The 20,599-nt window shown below is 31.7% G+C and overlaps 1 protein-coding gene across 2 annotated transcripts in view; it reads left to right on the forward strand.

Moving 5' to 3' along the window:
* LOC136970461 (proteolipid protein 2-like) overlaps window positions 1-18,500 on the forward strand; it is a 35,712-nt gene extending 17,212 nt beyond the window's left edge. The window contains exons 4-6 of one of the 2 annotated variants that reach the window (XM_067264898.1): window positions 1,840-1,938; window positions 11,780-11,941; window positions 18,321-18,500. In XM_067264898.1, the coding sequence (XP_067120999.1) occupies window positions 1,840-1,938; window positions 11,780-11,932 (252 nt within the window). In that variant the 3' untranslated portion in view covers window positions 11,933-11,941; window positions 18,321-18,500. Of the gene's footprint in view, window positions 1-1,839; window positions 1,939-11,779; window positions 11,942-13,722; window positions 14,333-18,320 lie in introns of those variants that run through there. The other variant, XM_067264897.1, reaches the window with a different exon arrangement.
* The last annotated feature ends 2,099 nt before the right edge of the window (window positions 18,501-20,599 follow it).

Genomic DNA, 20,599 nt, shown 5'->3' on the forward strand with positions numbered 1-20,599 from the left:
GTATTGTAGGTCTCTTCCTGGAGTTCACTGTTTAGGAAACTAGCCACACGGACATAAAAAGAAATGCTAACAAGTCCTTTTGATAATTATAGTTAATAATGTTCTCATCATTTCATGTATTTCTTGTATCCATTTGGGCTCATCTTCATGAAAAGATCTCTTCATAGCTATTTAAAATATCTTCTATGCAATTCTAGCTATAAACACCAAAACCTTTGTAATCTTCCCATTATCGTGGTTTTGTAATTTTTTAATTTACTCTGCTGGTGTATTTTAGGATATTCTTGTTCACAAATTTTAGTTTCTTCTGATTTCAGATGTGTTTCTGCTGTTTCCTTTTGGCTTTCTTTGTAATCATTTTCTTCTTTGGGTTTATCTGAGGTACATTTTTCTCTCCATTTATTCTCTTCTATGGGGTTATAATTTTATTCCTTATCTTTACAATGGATCCATTTGATTACCAGATAAACCTTCTAGTGAGAATTTAGTTTCATCAAGCACTGCATCCCTTCTGAACTCCAGAATCTATTGTCACTGGAACAATAACCAAGAAAGAAATATTTTTGGTCAGATATCAAATTTTTCAGTTAAAAGTTTTGGAAGTCTTAGATAAGAAATTTTTAGCTGGATTACTTTTCGATATTCACTTTATCACCATCCCAAAGTTAAGCTCTGTTGGCAAGATGCCTTTAGGACAGTTGACTTAATTTATGAGATACCCACAGTTAACCAATTACAGTTTTAGTATTTGAATTGACTTTTCTAGAGATAAGCTTAAAAGTGCTTGAAAGTTTGAGATGCTATTTGCTTCTATTTAAAGCATTTTCATCAAGTTTGTTTTTAATTGTATAGTGTTTTGTGGTTATTTTGGAACACAAACATTACAAATCTTAACTATGCTTTCAATGTGTTTTAACACAGACTATCACACTTCTAAATGTGTGGAATTTATTGTCAACTCTATTTGATACTTAGCAGATTTTTTTTTTCAGCCAAAAACATGCAAAAAGCACAGTGGAAAGCTAGCTGCTATCGTGTAAAACAAAAATGTCTGTAAATACTGTCTATCACTTCCTATTCATAGAAATGAACTTGTTATTTTATAAGTTTTTTCAATACAAATTATGAAAATTGTACCTAGTACAAAACATATCAAAAATGCTGTACTTATTTCTTACATGTTAACCAAAACTATTAATATAAAACTTAGAACTGTATTATTATTTCATATAATAAAAATATAAAGAATATAAAATATAATTCGAACTCACTTTTGCCTGTGACCGGTGTGAAATAAATAAATTCAAGTCAACAACGAACGTTTTCTGGACGCCTTCCGTGTCCTTCCTCAGGTTAACTGCTGGATTCTATTATTTTTAAAAAACTGCGTTCCGATATGCTCTCATTGCCTGGCGGTAGGTGGATGCGAAATATTGTCATTGGGAACACTCCATTTCTCTTGCATGTGTTCAGGAAATCCAGCCTTTCTCTTGCCTTAGTTAGGCCTACTACTATCTTCCGGTAATCGTTAGTCAACATCACTATAAAGAATATAATTTTATAATCCTAATTTATTTTTTGCAATTTTTATTTTAAAAAATTAATGAGTAATTCTTCTTTTTACAGAATATTTTTTTTTATCCTATAAAATGCATTAGATTAAAATTAGACACAGGAAAAATGTTATGTCAAAAGTTTAAAATGATGGTTATTATATAAAATAATCTTTATAATGCATATAATACATTTATATATAATTTGATAAATATATGTAAATTTGTTGTTTATATATTATTTAAAAATTATGATTAATTCTGACACTATCATTCTCTAAAACAGGAATTTGGATATTGTGCTGTTTGGACATTGTTTTATGCAATTGCAGCTATTATAATGTCTGTAAAAGGAAGTCAAGATGATGCTTGGGCTGCTGCTGCTGTAAGTGATTGAAATCTTTATATTTAATAACTTAAGATATTTTTTTTTCAAACAAATTTTCTTCTAAAGTTGTTGGATTTGAAATTATGTGTACCGTACATCAAACAACTTATAACTATATCAATATTTTAAATATTTTTAACTTTCATTCAAATTAATATTTTTAAAAATGTTCAATCATTTTACAAAAACACAAACAAATTAGATTATATTATAACACTGTTTTACAAAAAAGTTTTTTCTGTTTTCTGCAGAAAAAAGTTATACCTGTTGCAACTTTTGCCCTAATTTGTAATCTATGTTTAGATTTTCTCAAATCAGGGATAGTAAATGTCTCAAGAATGTCATAGCTATCATTTCAAATAACATTTATAACAAAATATGTAATGCTTTTATGGAGTGAGAAAAATCATAAATCACATTGATTTAATAATGTTTTGGAACTTATGAAGTATTTTGTTCATCATCAGGCATGCTGAATGAGAGATATTTTATGTATTAGTTACATAAAAATAAATTTTGAACAAAAATTATAGTTATACTGTAATTAAAATGTCAAAATATAATAAATTTATAAGGAAAAATTAAGATTATTTTTAAGACAATTCCTAATGTCTGCTTGTAGGGAAAATATAACTTAGATTCAGATAAGCCATTTCTAAGATGTTATTTATCTGGTTGATTAATTTGGCTTTCAAAGCTCTAATACAAAGTTCATATTATGAGTAATTGGAATTTTAAGCCTTTTCTAATATTCTTAATATTTTAAGGTTTATACTGAGCATACTCATAAAATAGTTCAACCAGTCTTACTTTCATTCCTAGTAAATAATAATAAAAAATTCACCTAAGATAAAAAAAAAAACCTCTGTAGAACATTATAATTAGCATAGATCATTAGGGATTGCTCAAATAACATGAGGATTTTATGAGCTTATACATAAAATGTTATTATTTGAATAATATAAATTGTTTTAAACTAAGAGTTTCAAATGCACAATGAAAGGGCCCACTATTAATTACTTGCAAGTTATTGATGCAACCTAAGAAAAAAAGGCTCAAACAAACAATAACTATAATTCCTTCAGCATGTTAAAAGAAGTAGAATATTAAGTGAGCTTCTAAGAAAAGCATGCTAGAATCTTTGAAGATGTGCTGTGCCATTTGAGGAAACTGCTAAACAATTGTTTATAAAACTGTAATGGGCAATAAATGCCCTCTATATAACAATAACTTACTTATTTATTCATGTTTAACTTCAATTCAGTTTCATTTCTGGTACAACCTAATTTTCTTCAGAGCTGTTTGGTCTAGAATTATCATTCTAATTTCAAATTTATTACAAATAAAAATTAACAATAATTCAACAGTATTTATTTTGTTTATTATCAATGCACTTTTAATAGTGGATGAAGTTAAAGGAACACTAATGTTCTTGACCCTGTTAATAGCCATTTTCAGAAATGGACAGATGGAAGTGAATGCTAGTATCAATTAGGAAGAAAGATGGGATAGAGTAAACAAGTTAGTGAAGGTGGACTATGACAATTGCAAATGATGCAAAAGATTAAGCAGATGTTAGGCAAGGAGAGGAAATCCATGTTTTGCTGTTTAAATATATATTGATAATGGTGTAGTTACAAATTTCATACTTACCTCTCCAGCATTGTATAAAAGTTACATTGTTACTGTTATGTACTGGCAACACCATTGCCTTGGGGTTTGTATGTTTGGAAACACTATTGTCTTTGGGTATGGGGATATAAAAAAATGGCTAACAAAGGAACCCTAGTCCTTTGTCTGACCAGCGTCTTAAGTAAAAGAAGTGAAATAAAGATAATTGTAGAGTTGTGAACTTGTTCTTTTTCATAGTAGTAAGGAAGATGAGTATTGTACCCTTTACTAATTGACACTAACATTCCTCTTTCATCTGTCCACACATGAAGATGGCCTGTTAACTAAATCAAAAGCATTAGTGTTCCTTCAACTTCAATTCACTACTGTTAAAGGTGTATTGATAAATTCAGTAGATTAGCAAGAATGAACTAACCACTGTAGTTGAAATCAATCCACACGAAGATTACAATGCTCTCTCACTATGATTTTCAATTCCTTTAATTGATATTTTACTAATACAATTATGTTTCTATAAGAACTTTCTGGATTGTTAATTGGAATAAATTTTCACTATATCAACAGTGAAAAGAGTCTGGCTGTCATGAAAATTTTGTCATCTTGGTCAAGCTGTCAGTTAGATGCTATTGTTGTCATCTATGCTTAGCTTAAGATATTTGTTTAAAATATGTTTTAAGCTAAAAGATCAGCTTGGAGATGTTTATTAGAGGACTGGCAGACATGTAAACAACAATACAATTCAGAAAAGAAAATATATTTCTTACTAGACTATACAATACATGAGTCCATTTCTATCCGTCCCTTCACACGCTTTCTTAGAGGCATTAGCAAGTCTACGGCGGAACCGTCCTTTTATTTGAGGCTACTGTTCGCCAACAAATGTAAAAAAGTTAAAATTCCTCTAGTGGTAGCAAACACAATTCTCTAAACAAAATTTAAAGTGAATATGAACTTTGAAAACATAATATTTTGTTATATGATGTGAATTATTTGCTACCGCTAGAGGAATTTTAACTTTTTTACATTTGTTGGCGGACAGTAGCCTCAAATAAAAGGACGGTTCCACCGTAGACTTGTTAATGCCTCTAAGAAAGCGTGTTGTAGACTCCGCAAGCACGTGGTTTGCGGGTATGAAAGGAAGTGGAAATGAATAGTCGGTAGAAGCGTATAGATAAACAAACAAAGGTTTATTAATTACACACACAAAAAAAGGGGGATTGATCGCCTGATTTAAACAGGCAAACAGCGTTCTTAACAAAATTAAGGATGACAATAACACTATGATTACAACAGTAATTAATCGCGAGACTAAAACTAATACGCGATTAAACCTTAAAAAACTATACAAACATTTACAAGATGGTAGATACCGTCGCCGTATTTCGTGGGACACGTTGTTACGAAATGAGATTCTTCTCGCTGGTTCTTGTTTTTTTTTTTCTTCCTGATCGGCTGCTCTGCTTCGAATCCTTTCTCTCGTCTCTTCACCGCTCCAGATCCCCGATCCACGAAAGAGAAAAATGAAAAATGCCTCGACACGTGGAAGTCACCCGTTTATATCTCCCACCATCCGGGAGCTTTTTCTTTTCCTCCCACGTGATCCTCCAAATAGCCAATCAAAAACCACGGCACAGCAATGACGACAACAGACGGTACGGTACACAACAAAATGGCTGTGCGTCACATCTAAAACCCGATACAACAACATATACGCGACGCGACATAAACGAAAAAACAAACATATAAATAGAACAATCGAACAAAAAAAAATACATAAATATATACATATAGTTAATAGCGGCGAAGCGCTACATATCTCCCCTCGGAGACGATTAACTACCGTAGTGTAGCCTACGGAAGTCAATCTCACGATGCCTTAGGTTGTACGGTCGCTTGCTTATGCCTTCGTCAGCGCTATTCCCCTGCGGAACGTCGTTGCCAACACCCTTTACCCTAACATCACTGCTCCTCAATCTCCTGTTCCATCTCCCATCTTGACCCTCCTCTTCATCCTCTATTTCATGATCGCTAGGTTGCCTTTTTCCTCCCCTTTTTCTCTCCCCACGCCTAGTTTTTTCTACCGGTTCTCCGTAGCACATCTTTATACGGTCAACATGGACAGTCTCCCTGTCTTTGAAGTTACACCCTTCTACGCAATACGTAGTCGGGTTCACAACTCTAATGATGCGGAAGGGCCCTTTGTATTTATCCGCGAATTTATTTTTCTTTCCCCCCTTCTTTCTCACCCAGACCTTTTGTCCTACTAAAAACTTCTCCAATTTTCGCCCCTTACTCCCGTATTCTCTTCTTTTCTCGTTAAATTTGGTAGCGCGTTTCCCTGCCGACTCCCTTAGAGCACGAAGTTTTGTGATGAGAAACGTCCTACGCTCGTCAGTCGTGCTTTCATCGACGTGTTGTTCGAAATTTGGAATGCGGGGATCTATTCCATATAACAGGAATGCAGGCGACTCGCCAATTGCCAAGTGGTGCGAATTATTATAAGCGAAGCAGGCCGGATAAATCATTTCATCCCATTCCGCCCCTCCTCTCTCCGAGGACTTTGATATCATCTCTATTAGCGACTTGTTAACTCTTTCACATAACCCGTTTGAACACGGTCTGTAGGCTGTAGTAATGTTTCTCTTGATCCCAAGCCACTTACAACAATCGGAGAACAGGGACGAAAGAAAATTCGTCCCCCTATCCGAGATAATAGTTTCGGGTGCACCATAACGACAGATTATTGAGTTAAAGATAGCATTGCTAACCGACCACGCAGTTTGATCTCTTAAGGGGTGAATCTCTACAAATCTCGTGAAAATATCGATCATCACAAGGATAAAGCTATTCCCTTGACTCGTCGTATTAAGGGGACCTATGATGTCGACGGCGATCTTCTGAAAAGGGGCATTAGCCACCTCATTCTCCTGAAATGGGGCCTTTCCCTTATGAATATTGTGCCTCTGACACTTTTCACAGGTCCTAACCACTTCCTCTACTTTATCCTTTAGGTTTCTGACATAATAATGCTTTTCGATGCTCATCATCGTCTTCCGTACTCCCCAATGCCCCGACAGATTATTATTATGAATAGCCTTGATTAACTCCTTGGAAATGTCTTCCCCCACGCAGACCTGGCTGTAATACTGATCGCGCGCCCTGAAATAACTTTGCCTATATAGGCATTCGTCCACTACTATATACTGTGGCATCTTACTCCTTATGCCGTTACCATCAGGAGTTCTCATTAAATCCCGTTTAATAGGTCCAAAAAATTCGTCTCTGTCTTGCGACAAACGTATTTCGTACCTATCAGGGATAGCAAAATTCGTGGCCCCTACCTCAACGTGATATACCCCATTAACGTTCCTTGACAAAAAGTCCGCCACATTATTATTCACGCCCTTAACGTGCTGCACCTCGATGTCATAATCCATGAGCTCCATCACCCATCTGATTAAGCGATTGCTTCCGTTTTTGATGTTACTAAGAAAGACCAAAGGCTTGTGATCGGAGAGAATTATTGTCCTTTGCCCCAAGATTAAAAACTTAAAATGCCTCAGGGCCATGATTATGGCCAAACACTCCTTTTCTATGGTCGAGTAATTAAGTTCAGCTCCCTGAAACCTCTTACTGAAGTAGCCGATCGGTACTAAGCCCCCCTCTCTGCGTTGCTCTAGCACTGCAGCAGCCGCTATCTTAGAAGCATCGGTGTGTAAGAAAAAGGGTTCATTAAAATTAGGGTGTGCTAATAATGGCGGTGTGGCGATGGCTTCCTTCAACTTTTCGAACCCTTGTTGGCACTCCAGACCCCACACAAATTTTTTTCCCTTCTTTGTTAACTCGGTAAGCGGTGCGGCAAGGTCAGCAAAGGATGGTATAAAATTTCGAAAAAACCCTACCGCGCCAAGGAAACTGCGGACACCTTTCACGCTCTGGGGCGCCCTCACCATTCTTATGGATTCGATGTTACTTGGGTCCGGACGTACTCCCTCCCTACTAATTATGTGCCCTAGATAACTTACTTCTTCAGCTAATATCTGGCATTTTTTTGGGTTAAGTTTAAGGCCTTCGCTATTCAGGGTGCTGATGACGCGATCGAACAAATCAAGGTGGTCCTCTAATGTTTGGGAAAACAAAACGATGTCGTCTTGAAAGACGAAGCAAGAGTTCCCTACGAACTTAGCCAGAGATTTTCGTCATGACATATTGAAAAAATCTCCCACTGTTCTTACCCCCTTGAGGCATCCGGCAAAGTTGGTATTTGCCCCAAGGTGTGGAGAACGCGAAAACATGCCTCACCCTGGGATCCAAGGGGATCTGAAAATAACCCGCCTTAAGGTCTAGAACCGAAAAATATTTATTCCCATTAAGCTGAGACAATATGTCATCGATCCTAGCCATCGGAAAAACCTGCGTTTTCGTTATTTCGTTTACCTTCCTCAGATCCAGAGTGACGCGGAGCTCGCCAGAGTCCTTCGGAACGACGTGTATCGGGGAGTTCCACTCTGACGTGCTCTCCTCGCAAATTCCCGCCTTCAGGAGGTCATTAATTTGTCTTTTGAGGGCAGGCAAGTAGCTGTATGGGATACGGTATTGCTTAACTTTTATCGGACACTCAGACGTCAATTCAAGGGAGTGCACGTGATCTTTGGTCCCCGATAACTCTGAAACTTCGTTAGCCATAGCGTTTGGATACCTTTTTAACACATCGATCACCCTCTCCTTAACCTTCTCCTCAAGGTGATCCAACTTCCATAACCCCGTCTTATCACCTAGCTCAGTGTTTATATTAATGGAGAAATCCCCACTTCCCCTCAGGTTCGTACTATTCACAACTACCCTGATGCCAGTCAGCAGCTCTGGGTGTTGGCAAATAACATCCATGCCGAAAATTAAGTCATAGTCCGTCCCCTTTGGAAAACTCAAACTAGGAGCCTTAGCACATACCCTACACCCGTTCTCGAATCTACAATCGATAATTACAGCCTCATCACTTCTCAGGAGAGCACCTGACATTCCGCTTATACAGGAATCATTAAACACAACCCAGTTTCTATTCTGTTTTCTTATATTTTCAGCTAGCTCGTCTCTAATAACGGTCCTTTCCGCGCCCGTGTCGACTAGGCAAGTAACCATGGTACCTAACATTAGACCTTCGATTGTCGGTAACCCGCGTCTGGATAATTGGATCCTCGTGGTCAGTTCCAATCTCACGCTCTGGCCATCTGTCTGACCTCCCAAATGGCCCTCCATTAGTTTAAATGCCTACGCTTATTGCACTGTCTAGCCAGGTGCCCCTTCTCCCCGCAAGCATAGCATCTTCTCTCATTGCTCCACTTTCTATCGGGATTCCCATTTCCCTTCATACATTCTGTTAACGATGCGACCGACTCCGTCAATGCCCGTATTTGACCCTCGAGCTCTGCAATACGGCTGTTCACGCCATCCTCTTTCTCAGAGGACGAAACCTTATGTTCTGAATTCGTGCACACCTCGCTCATTATTTTCCCTTTTCCGCAAGCCGCCTCAATCTCTTCCTCTTCCTCTGCCCTACATATCGCTTGGTCCAAGGTGTCCGGATGTTTTTGCATTACCTGCCTCCGGATGTCAGTGGCCAAACCTCTCAAAAAACACTCTTTCACAGCGTTATCCCGGAGCGTGGCCAAGTTACTGTTACGAGCCACGGCGCGCGAGAACAAAGACCTTATGCGGATTCCGTACTCACAGACTTTCTCTCCTCTCTTTTGGGCTATTTTTAGGACTTGACTGAAAGGATCTTGTTCTTTGTCCCTCCGATCGAAGCATTTAATGAGACCCCTCTTTATTTCGTCGTAACTCGTGATGCCTTGGTCCCTTAGGTCAAAAAACACCGACAGTGGTTCACCCTTAAGCCTGGCCTGAACCACGGTTACTTTGACTTGCTCCTCCCAACCTGCGAGAGACGCCACGTTTTCCACCGTTTGAAAGAAGCGACATATATCCAAAACATCGCCTGGCGAATTCGTAAAGCATGGGATCATCCCCATGAACCCGGTAACAATAGGGACGTTACTGATCCCCTCCATTGCCAATCCGGATGATACTACAGTATGGCTTTCCATAAGGAAAGAAAAAAAAAAATTTTCAAAACCGAAGATGTGCAGCGCAGCGACGAATACGTTATACAAATAGTAGGGCCTGGAATGTGCGACGGACTGAACGAAAATGAAATGAGGGGATGTACGCTAAACCGACTATTCACTATCCTGTCGCGGACGCCAATGTAGACTCCGCAAGCACGTGGTTTGCGGGTATGAAAGGAAGTGGAAATGAATAGTCGGTAGAAGCGTATAGATAAACAAACAAAGGTTTATTAATTACACACACAAAAAAAGGGGGATTGATCGCCTGATTTAAACAGGCAAACAGCGTTCTTAACAAAATTAAGGATGACAATAACACTATGATTACAACAGTAATTAATCGCGAGACTAAAACTAATACGCGATTAAACCTTAAAAAACTATACAAACATTTACAAGATGGTAGATACCGTCGCCGTATTTCGTGGGACACGTTGTTACGAAATGAGATTCTTCTCGCTGGTTCTTGTTTTTTTTTTCTTCTTGATCGGCTGCTCTGCTTCGAATCCTTTCTCTCGTCTCTTCACCGCTCCAGATCCCCGATCCACGAAAGAGAAAAATGAAAATGCCTCGACACGTGGAAGTCACCCGTTTATATCTCCCACCATCCGGGAGCTTTTTCTTTTCCTCCCACATGATCCTCCAAATAGCCAATCAAAAACCACGGCACAGCAATGACAACAACAGACGGTACGGTACACAACAAAATGGCTGTGCGTCACATCTAAAACCCGATACAACAACATATACGCGACGCGACATAAACGAGAAAACAAACATATAAATAGAACAATCGAACAAAAAAAAATACATAAATATACACATATAGTTAATAGCGGCAAAGCGCTACAGTGTGAAGGGACGGATAGAAATGGACACATGTATTGTATAGTCTAGTAAGAAATAAACAATACAATTCATTCACAAGTAGAAGTGAATGGGTTCATCAGCCCTACATGCAAAATGTGATTGGATGCAGTGTTATTGTGTTAAGAACACTCTTGACAAAGTGAAATGATCTTAGAGCCATTTATTGATATGAAAAATTGCTGTAGATTATAGGCAAGAAATTAAAACAGAGATTTTCTCATATATTGTGTAAATATTTTGTAATGTTGAACTGTATATACAAAATAAACAATACTGTCTTTCAGCATTAAAATTTTAATGACAAAAGATAAAATTCTTGTTTATTTTGTGTATAATAATTGGCATGAAATATATTTTTTTATTTATAGAACTATATACAGTCAAACCTGTTTTTATGCGCTCTTTTTATGTGCGATTTTTATTTGTGCGATTTTTTTAATGCGAATTTTTAATTTGTGCGGTATAGTTGGCGACTAGTCTCGTGCGATTCGTCATGTCTTACGTTGACTTATTATAGCTAAATAAACTTATTATAGCATAAATGCACTTATTATAGTAATATTATTGCATGAATATGCGAAAAATGAAATAATTTACTTTTTAAGTCAACAAAACACCACCTGGACAAAAATATGTAAAACAGACGATAGACCAGACGATGCAGTCAAGTGCTGATATCTGTTGTCAATAAATTCTATTTCGTACGGTTTTGAGTTATTTTCTATGTGAGACTTTTTTTATGCGGTCCCTGTTGACCGCATAAAAAAATATTTTTTAATTGTGTTGCGAAAACTATTATTTACAGCCATTCGTGAAGTTTCGTGAGATTTTTTTTTATGCGTTTTTTTTAATGCGGTCCCTATCCCCCGCATAAAAACAGGTTTGACTGTATATTTTATTCAAAGCTAGCTACATCACAGATCATAAATGAATTCAAAAATTTTCATTAAGAAAATTCTGTCTTAGCTTGTTAAAATTGTGTATGGATTTTTTAATATGTTCAATCTGTTCACTTTCCTTACACAACTGAAGAGATGAAAATCTCATTACAAGTACATTTAGGAGAGATGTTATTTCAAAATATGCCAGGGAACAATAATACATTTCTAGAAATGTATTTGTTAAAAATTAGTGTGTACTTTTAAAACAATGAAAAAGTTTATCAACTTATATCTTAAATGTTTTATAAAAAATTAAATTTTATATTTCAGTTTTTTGGGTTTGTTGGAACTGGTCTTTATGGAGCTGATGCATTTTTGAAGTTTAAAGCTTTGCAAAGAGGTGACTCTGCACAAGGAAGTAGTATTATTCCATCGGCAACTTCTCCCACATCACCAATGAGTCCATCTTATGCAGCTTATTGAAAAATTTAGGTAATTTAATAAAACACATTAAATAATTAATTTATAACTAAATATATTTCAAAAATATATTTTACCATTTTAGTATAAAAATAAAATAATGTTTTAATTATGAATGTGAACATTAAAGAATCATATTACAGGAAAAGTCTTAATTAATTAATGAATTTCGGGACCAAATTCTCGGTATTTTCTTAATTAGGATTAATAAATTTTATGACAAATTCTTTACACATTGTGTACAGTACATAGTTACAAAATAATGAAATAGAATTTTTTGGAAAAAATATGATACTTGTTTGTCTCTCTTGTTTTTTAAGAGATTTAAAAATATTTCTTGAAATAGAATCAATAGCGTTGTCTTTATCAGCTTCTTCTTATGTGTGGATGAGTGTGTCTAATGTAGTAAAGATGGCATTTACTCATATCTTTTTGGAAACTTTACTGACAGTTTCTCCTCATTTTTCTCTTCCATAGCAGTGGTTGCCAACCATTAAACTCACAATTTTGAATCCCATGGACCACTGTCGTGCATTTTTTTTTTTTTTACAATCAGTCTTCATTAAAGAAAACCAGATGAAAGACATGAAACAAGATTGAAAATTTCAATATTCTAAAATCCATAATTACATGCATACTTGTTTGAATAAAAACAAATATCAAATGACAATGTTTAAATTTAAAAAATTGTGACATTTTGTGTGAGAATGTTTCCAATTCTTGAATCATGTTAGAGTGAAACCATGTTGTAGGAATGCCATGTTGTATGAGAGATACCTGTACATCACTTGAATTTTGTTTGTGTCATACAGGTACACCCACACTTTGTCAAGCGTTATGACAAACTTCTATCTCTCATCTATCAGGTACTTCTCTTTTAGTTTTCTGCAGTTGATTTTTCTCTCTGCAATATGGTGAGGGGTAAACTTGTGAACTCGGTGTTTGTATTTATTTCATAAACTTTGATTTTTGGAAATTGTGCTATTAATTTGGAACAGGCTACAGTTTATGGTCACCATGGTCCCCCAAACTTTCAGTTTCTCTAAATTTTCCTTTTCCTGTGACAACAAGTGGGCTCCTTCCTTTGAAATGTCAACATTTTTTGTCTTGCACCTTTTAATTATTTCACTATAGCTATATCTCTCTTCAGAAAGGGAAATAATGTGTACCTTAAAGCAGCTATCAATTTTTAGTAGCATATTATGAAATTATGACACCTATTACATGGTTTTTTACTCAGCAGACAATCTTTTATCATTCTACTTTCAGCTGATAATAATTGGCATGCACATAAAGAAAAGGTGTAAATTTTAAATCCTTTCCATAAGGCTGAAACAGTCCTCTGCATTCAAATAAAACTAGTATATTGTTTAACAATATTTAACATCCAAAGGCTAAATAATTTTTAAAAATTAAAATAGAAAGTTTACCTCTATTATTACTCTACAAGATTTTATTTTATTTCTTTCCAAAACTGACATTTAAATTTTTTTTTTATGTCTTAAAAGAAGAATATCTTTTTGTGAAGCAAATATTCTTTAAAAACTGAATGAATGAAATTTAATAATGTATTAAATTACTATGTTTTAATTAATAAATTTAACTTATATTAATTCATAAATCATTTATCAATACCAAAGAATCAAAACAATTATAATGACAGTCATTATAAATAATTTTTTTGTAAGACAAAAGTTGCTATTTACAATAATTAATGATAAATCAACAGGAATTCTTTATCATTTTATCGCATTTATTTGTAATTTAATAAATTTATATAATTATTATTCCAGTCAGAATCAAACCCTAATGAGATATCTCGTGACTGACATCAGTTATCGTCTGATTCTTCAAATGTAATAGATTTTAGAAACAGAAATAGAGAACAAAATACATGTTCATTATTGTCACACTATATTTATTTGCATGCATGGATGTTAGAATGCATTTATACTATAATTAAAGAAGGATGATAATATGTCTATATCTGTATTAGGGAATCTATCAATAGATTATTAGAATTTAGATCTGTGACTTTGGTGAAATCTTATTTTTATTAAATGATATATTTATGTGTTTTTTTATAGTTTATATATTATTTAATCTTTTAGTTTTACAAATAATAATAATAATGATAAAGAAATTTAAACTGTATTTTACAATAAAAAAAAACTTGTTTGTTGTATATCAAGATAAATATTATTGTAAATTATTATTAAAAGAAAGTGTATATAGTTGTAAAATGTAACTATCATGTATATGATGATGTATAAGATAACAGTAGAAAATATATTTCATTATTATATTTTATAAATTATATATATTTTACTATTATGATATAGTGAAATTATATTTTAAATTAAAAATCAAATAAAACATGGTTAAGTCACTTTATGTATATGATGCTATTATTACTGATAATAGATTATTTATTTATCAGCAACAATTCAATTAAATTATAAGTGTTGCAAAAATTATAATTTTATATCACTTATGAGTATGAAATATATGAAATAGGTTTCATGGAAATGCTTTCCTTGTTTTATGAAATTAGAAATATTTCTCACCTGAAAAATTATCTTACTAAATCTTCCAAATGAAATTAATGTGATAATAACAGTTATAATTATTAAAATGTATAATAACAGACTATTAATTTAAAAAAATGAACATATCAAAGTTGAAAAACTCCACCTAAAGTTGACAATCACAACAACAACAATACTATCATTAATTACTGTATATCCAGTATACAAAATTATAAAAACTAGTGACACTTCTCAAATCAACTTGAAAAGAAAAGTATAACAATGACTTTAAAATTAAACCCCTATTAGTTGGGGCTCCAGAATATCTACGATTTTGTTTTATAAATAAAAATGAAACAAGTCCAATTTGACTAATACAAACAGATTAATACAAATTCCAATTTGTATTAATCTGTTTAACTTTGTTTAATCATAAGAATTGTTGATAGCTTTTGTCTTTAAAAAATTTAAACAAAATCTCTATAGTATAAAAAGTTAATTTAATAATAATTATATGCAAAATCATTCAACTAAAATTGATGATATATTCTTTGTTTTCTAATATAAGCATGTTTTAAATTTTATAAAATTTTATCGTTATTTAATATCAACAATTGCTAAGCTACAATGGATAAATTTTGAAATAATTTAGATATTAAGATTAGAGACAAGGCATTATTGTTTTATATATTATTTTTTATGTGACAATTTTCAAGTCAATAAGTTGAAGAAAATTGTATAAGCAAATTATATATATGTATAAAATAAAAATATGAACAGAAAAAATATAACAGAATATAAAAAAAATATGAACAGAATGCTAAAATTATCATAAACTAATCATTAATGTTTCATCAAAGCATCTAGTATTATAATTAGAAATATGAATGCTTCAATGTCATCACAAACTATTTAAAACAATATTTTATCACATCTTGATTACTTTAATGCAGAATGAGTTTCTTAAATTTTAAAGATTTCCAAAAAGGTAATAATATCAATGTTTTTGCTAAGTAAATAATTGATAAATAGTCATTAATATGTTTTTAAATATTTTAAATAAAATTTATAATTCTACTAGTGCCAAATTTCATGTTGTTTATATTACATTAAATTTTTCCAACATCTTTAAATTCTATAAAAAAAATATAATTATATCAACTGCAAATAATCTAAATTTTTAAAATCTCAATCATATTATTTCAAATATTATAGAAATTCAGTTACTATAAATGGAGAAATTTTAAGAATCTAATTTAGATTTGATTTTTTTTTATATAACATGATAAGTTCCAAAAATTTTATTAACATTGTATTGTTTTAGTTCAACGGTCGGCAACCAGTGGTCTGAGGACCATTGATGGTTCATGAGAAAATTTGGGTGGTTACACGAAATATTACGAAAGAAATGCAAAATGCTTAGTTGCTTTTTTCACTCTTTGGTTTCAGATTCAAATAAAAACCCCCAAATACGAAGTGACTGTTATCAATAAATAACAAACAATAAACAATATTGTAAGTGCGATTGTCGTCCTTTGTGGAAAAGCGCTAAGAATCCATAAACTTATTTCAAAGAAGCAGCAATGAACTTTAATTATCACTGGTTGCAGATAAAAGTTAAGTTTAACCTAAACATCAAAACCTCTGAAAGTTTGAGATTGCTTATAATATGTTCCTAAAAGTATGTACAAAAGTTGAAAGTCTAAAGGAGTTTCATTTCAGAGAACTAAAAAGAAAAATTATATCTTTCTAAAGTAGAGACATTTTTTACTCGTGTTTACAGTGAATATGCTACAACACATATAACATTAGTCGCTGATTAAACAGAAACTAAAAATAAAAATTAATTTTTACAAATGATTTTGATTTTATCAAAACCCAAAATTGGTAGAAAGTGTCACCATATATCTTAAAAGTTTTGTCAGCTGAAAATGCATGGAAGGATGAATTATACCAAAATTGACTTCTGGATGAATTTCCAAAATTCAAGGCACCTTTATATATAAATCATTGTCCTCAGTTATGTGGTTTTAGAGAATTTATAGTTAATATTTGTGACAAAATAAATTTTTTTAAAATAAAAAATAAGCTGTAAAACTATTACCTTACAAAATATTTTGGTAAATTTTATATTCTTGAAATATTTTGCTTAATTACTTAGTTATTGAGATGATGTCAAATTGAAATTCCTCTGCTATAGTTTAAAATTTTGTATGTCAAGGTTATAAAATATCGAAAAAAATTCATAAGAAATAAAAATATAATTTAATTTTTCAAATCAGATATTTAATTTAGTTCATACAGCTAAGTTATCCATAATTATTCTTGAGAAATTTGAAAAAGTATCCACTCCAGCTAGCAGCATAGAACCAATTAAGAATTCAACCTTGTTAAAATTTTCTATTGTTTTATGTGATGATTTAGACCCATAGAAGCTATTCAACCAACAATTTCATTACACCAGTAGGATCTGTTGGTCCAATGCATGGAAAATAGACCAAATACTATTTCATAATAACAACAACTATTGGGTAGAAAGAGAATTAAGAATTCACGTTACAACCAAGACATCAAGCATCCAATTCATTATTATTGTGGAAAGAAAAAACTGAGATTACTAATTACTGCTGTCTGGAACCTATAACCGGTGCATAACACATGCATATTTGTATAGTGTATATGTGTTACGCACCGGTTACAGGTTCCAGATAGCAGTAATTTCACCCCGGTGCTGCAATCAGAAGAAGTTTTTGTCTAATTTTCAGATTACTAAGATTAATATTTACTTTTTAGATCTTATCTATCAATAAAAATAAGATTTAAAAAGTTTTTAGTTTTGTTTCTCAAAACTAAATGATTAGTTTCTCAAAAATGTTCAATGTTAGGTAATTTATTTTGTGTGTGTGGTGTATGTGTAGTTGTTTTCATAATGAGTTAAGTACTTTTATTATATACACAACTGATTATTATAAAAAGTTATGAAACTTGGCACCAATTTTGTAAATAAATAAAGAAATCACTGGTTGTTTTTATGAAGTCAGCATTTATTATTAATAAATATTTAATAGATGTTGGCTTCCTGAAACAAGCAATGATTTCTTAATTATCAAAATGTTAAACAAAGAAAATATTAAAATAAATATTAAACATTCTTAATGTTCTCTATTTTCTCATTTATTCTTTTTAATTACGTCACTGGTAATATTAAAAATTTTATTGACATATATTACTACAAGAATTTCTATTGTCTGATCTTCCCAATAAAAACTGTTGTTATAAGAAAATATTTATACCAACAAAAATCAATATGGATATTTTATTGGTTTCCACACCCAGCAGAAACCAACAGAACACCAATAAAATTTATTATTGGTTTTAATTGAGTTTTATTTTATTTAATTGTAAAAATTTGTATAAAAACTTCATATAAAAATATAAAATTGTAAAGAGACTTCCATGTTTTTTTGATACATTTTCTTACTTCACTTAGTAAGAAAGCAAAACAAACAGAAGCTGGAACTGTAAATAATAATTACTTTATGCTTCAAATATTACTTACAGCAGATTGTATGCTGAAGAAACTAATGTTTTTGGCCTGAAAAGTGACTGTGTTTAGGTATTTGGTTAATTAAATAAGTCTGCAGGCTTTACGCAGCACATATGCTAATATGCTATGTAAGGGATGAGGACAGCTATGAAGAAATATTTTAGTTACACAAAGTTAGATTGCATCAAAACGGCTAACCATGAACATTTATTATTTGAAATGTTTTTGTATGTTTTGAATCTGAATCAAATTTTGAAATATGTTGAATCTGAATTGAATGGTATTGATCATCAGCTTTTAAAAAAATTCTTTTCAGTTGTATAGAAACTCAACCATCTCTCACTGATTGGAATTCAAAAGATCAAATAAACTTGTTCTTGTACATGAAGAGGGGACATCTATATGCTGAAGAAATTATCTGCTGGAAGAAGTGTTTCCAGTGTAAAGTAATTAGTTAGAAAACACATAAAATAAAACCAAGTAAAAAGAAAATATGATTAAGTAAGACTATGGGAATCATTTAAGTATACAAATAGTAGTCAATAAAAAGATTCAGATATATTTGATGATCATTTTTAATAATCAGATGGTAATAGTTTAAATGTTAGTTTAGAATAAGTCAATAATAAATTACAATTAGAACAAGAAATAGAATTACATACTTTTAAACCTACAAAAAAAGTTAAATTTTTAACAAAATGTATCTCAATAGAGAATGAAATTAAAAACCCGACATTCGGAGTCTTCCAAAAAATGAATAACGAACCAACCATTTTTGAATAATAAAATATTAATATAATTTTCCAGTTAAAATTTACAAAAATGAATGACTAAATTATTAATACATTAGAAAATTTATCATTGATTTCTATTTTATAGCTTTTTATACATGTTTGTATGTGTTATGGATTAGTATAATCACTGTAATTTCAATTTTAATTATTTCCTTGTAATTTCCTTCATGACTGAAATTTGCTTACATTAATATCATAAAGACAGCTTTATAATAATAATATCAATAGAGATTATAATGATGATATAGTGTATAGTGTGATTATGATTTGTACAAATTAAGACTAGTTATTTCAAAGAAATAAATTAAATTTTGGAAGGATGTGTTCTTCAGATATGTCAGCATTTGACAATGGCAACAACTAGTTTTTTTTAATTTTTTTTACTTACTTTATGAAGATAAATTAATTAAAAATAAAAAAGTGCTAAACATAAAAAACTTAGCATAATTAATATAAAATTAAATGAAATTTGTAATAAAAATTTATAAGAACTGTTTACAAAATGAATTATTTTCTTAAAAAACATCCAACTGAAAGTTATTTTTAATTAATTACACAAATAGTTTACAGATTAATTATATTTATTGTATGTATTTATGATCATGTAAATATCACTAATTGCATTATTTTGATTTATTCAATTATACGTACAAAATTGACTATTATCTATAAACTTGCTTTAATAATATAATAATAATAATTTATAATACAAATTGTATAAAATAAATAAATATACGTATGATATGTGATTTTGAATTCACATATTGACCAAGTACAGTACATCACGATCATACTATATGTATGCATTCTGAGCATTGTCATAAATAACAAAACAAATTAAATGCATAAAGTAAAACTTTTATAAGAATGACATTTTTCAATAATTTACATTTATGATTGAAATGAAAAATTCTACAGAACAAAGTATAATTAGAATTTATTACAAAAATATAAGCAGATCTATTGTGATGACACTAAAACGAAATCAATCTGTGTTCAACTTACAAATCAAAGTATTAAGGTATTCGCTGCCAAAATGTTTATTGCAAATAAGGAAAATAGTTATCATCATTGTCATCAAAATTATGAAATATAATGCTGTCTTTAATTTATTTTAATTCAACAAAAGTAATAAATTGATTATATGAAAGATAATATAATACAAAGTACAGTACATGCTTGAATATATTTAATTCTTATTTTATTTTCTCCTTCCTGAGATCAGAGAAAGAAATATGTTCACAACCATGTTTAATTTGTGCTTTTACATTGATATAAAAAACATAGTCAATATGATTTTCAGACAGTAAAATGTATTTTTCATGCAGTAGAATGCATGATATATACATGACGTTTATAATTAAAGTTCTCATTTTAAAAACATATAACATCATTCTATGATTAGTTCCTGAGTTATATTTCACATGAAGACTTCTATGATGATGGAAGTTTATTTGAAAACAAAAAAGTTAGAAAAATGTCCACTGAGGCATTAAGTGGTGCTGTGACACCATAGTGAATAACTCAAAATATCTCAAAACTTACAATGCACATGGTACAAAACTATATGGCTACACAACAGCATGATCTGTATGTTGGACTCCATTGTCAGCAACATGCTGAAATTGCCAAAGCATATGTTCAATGACCCAGTACAGTAGTCAGAAACTCTATAGTGTATACAGAATTAATGGAGGCCAACATATCAAGCTTGTTGCATAACAACTCAGCATACTGTGTCTATCTAAATTTTGAGACTTTTTTTGAGTTATTGATTAGTGTTGCAATGCCAATTACTGTC

The sequence above is a fragment of the Centruroides vittatus genome, unplaced genomic scaffold (assembly GCF_030686945.1).
Source record: "Centruroides vittatus isolate TY-2023 unplaced genomic scaffold, ASM3068694v2 contig_199, whole genome shotgun sequence".
In the NCBI taxonomy this organism is placed as follows: domain Eukaryota; kingdom Metazoa; phylum Arthropoda; class Arachnida; order Scorpiones; family Buthidae; genus Centruroides; species Centruroides vittatus.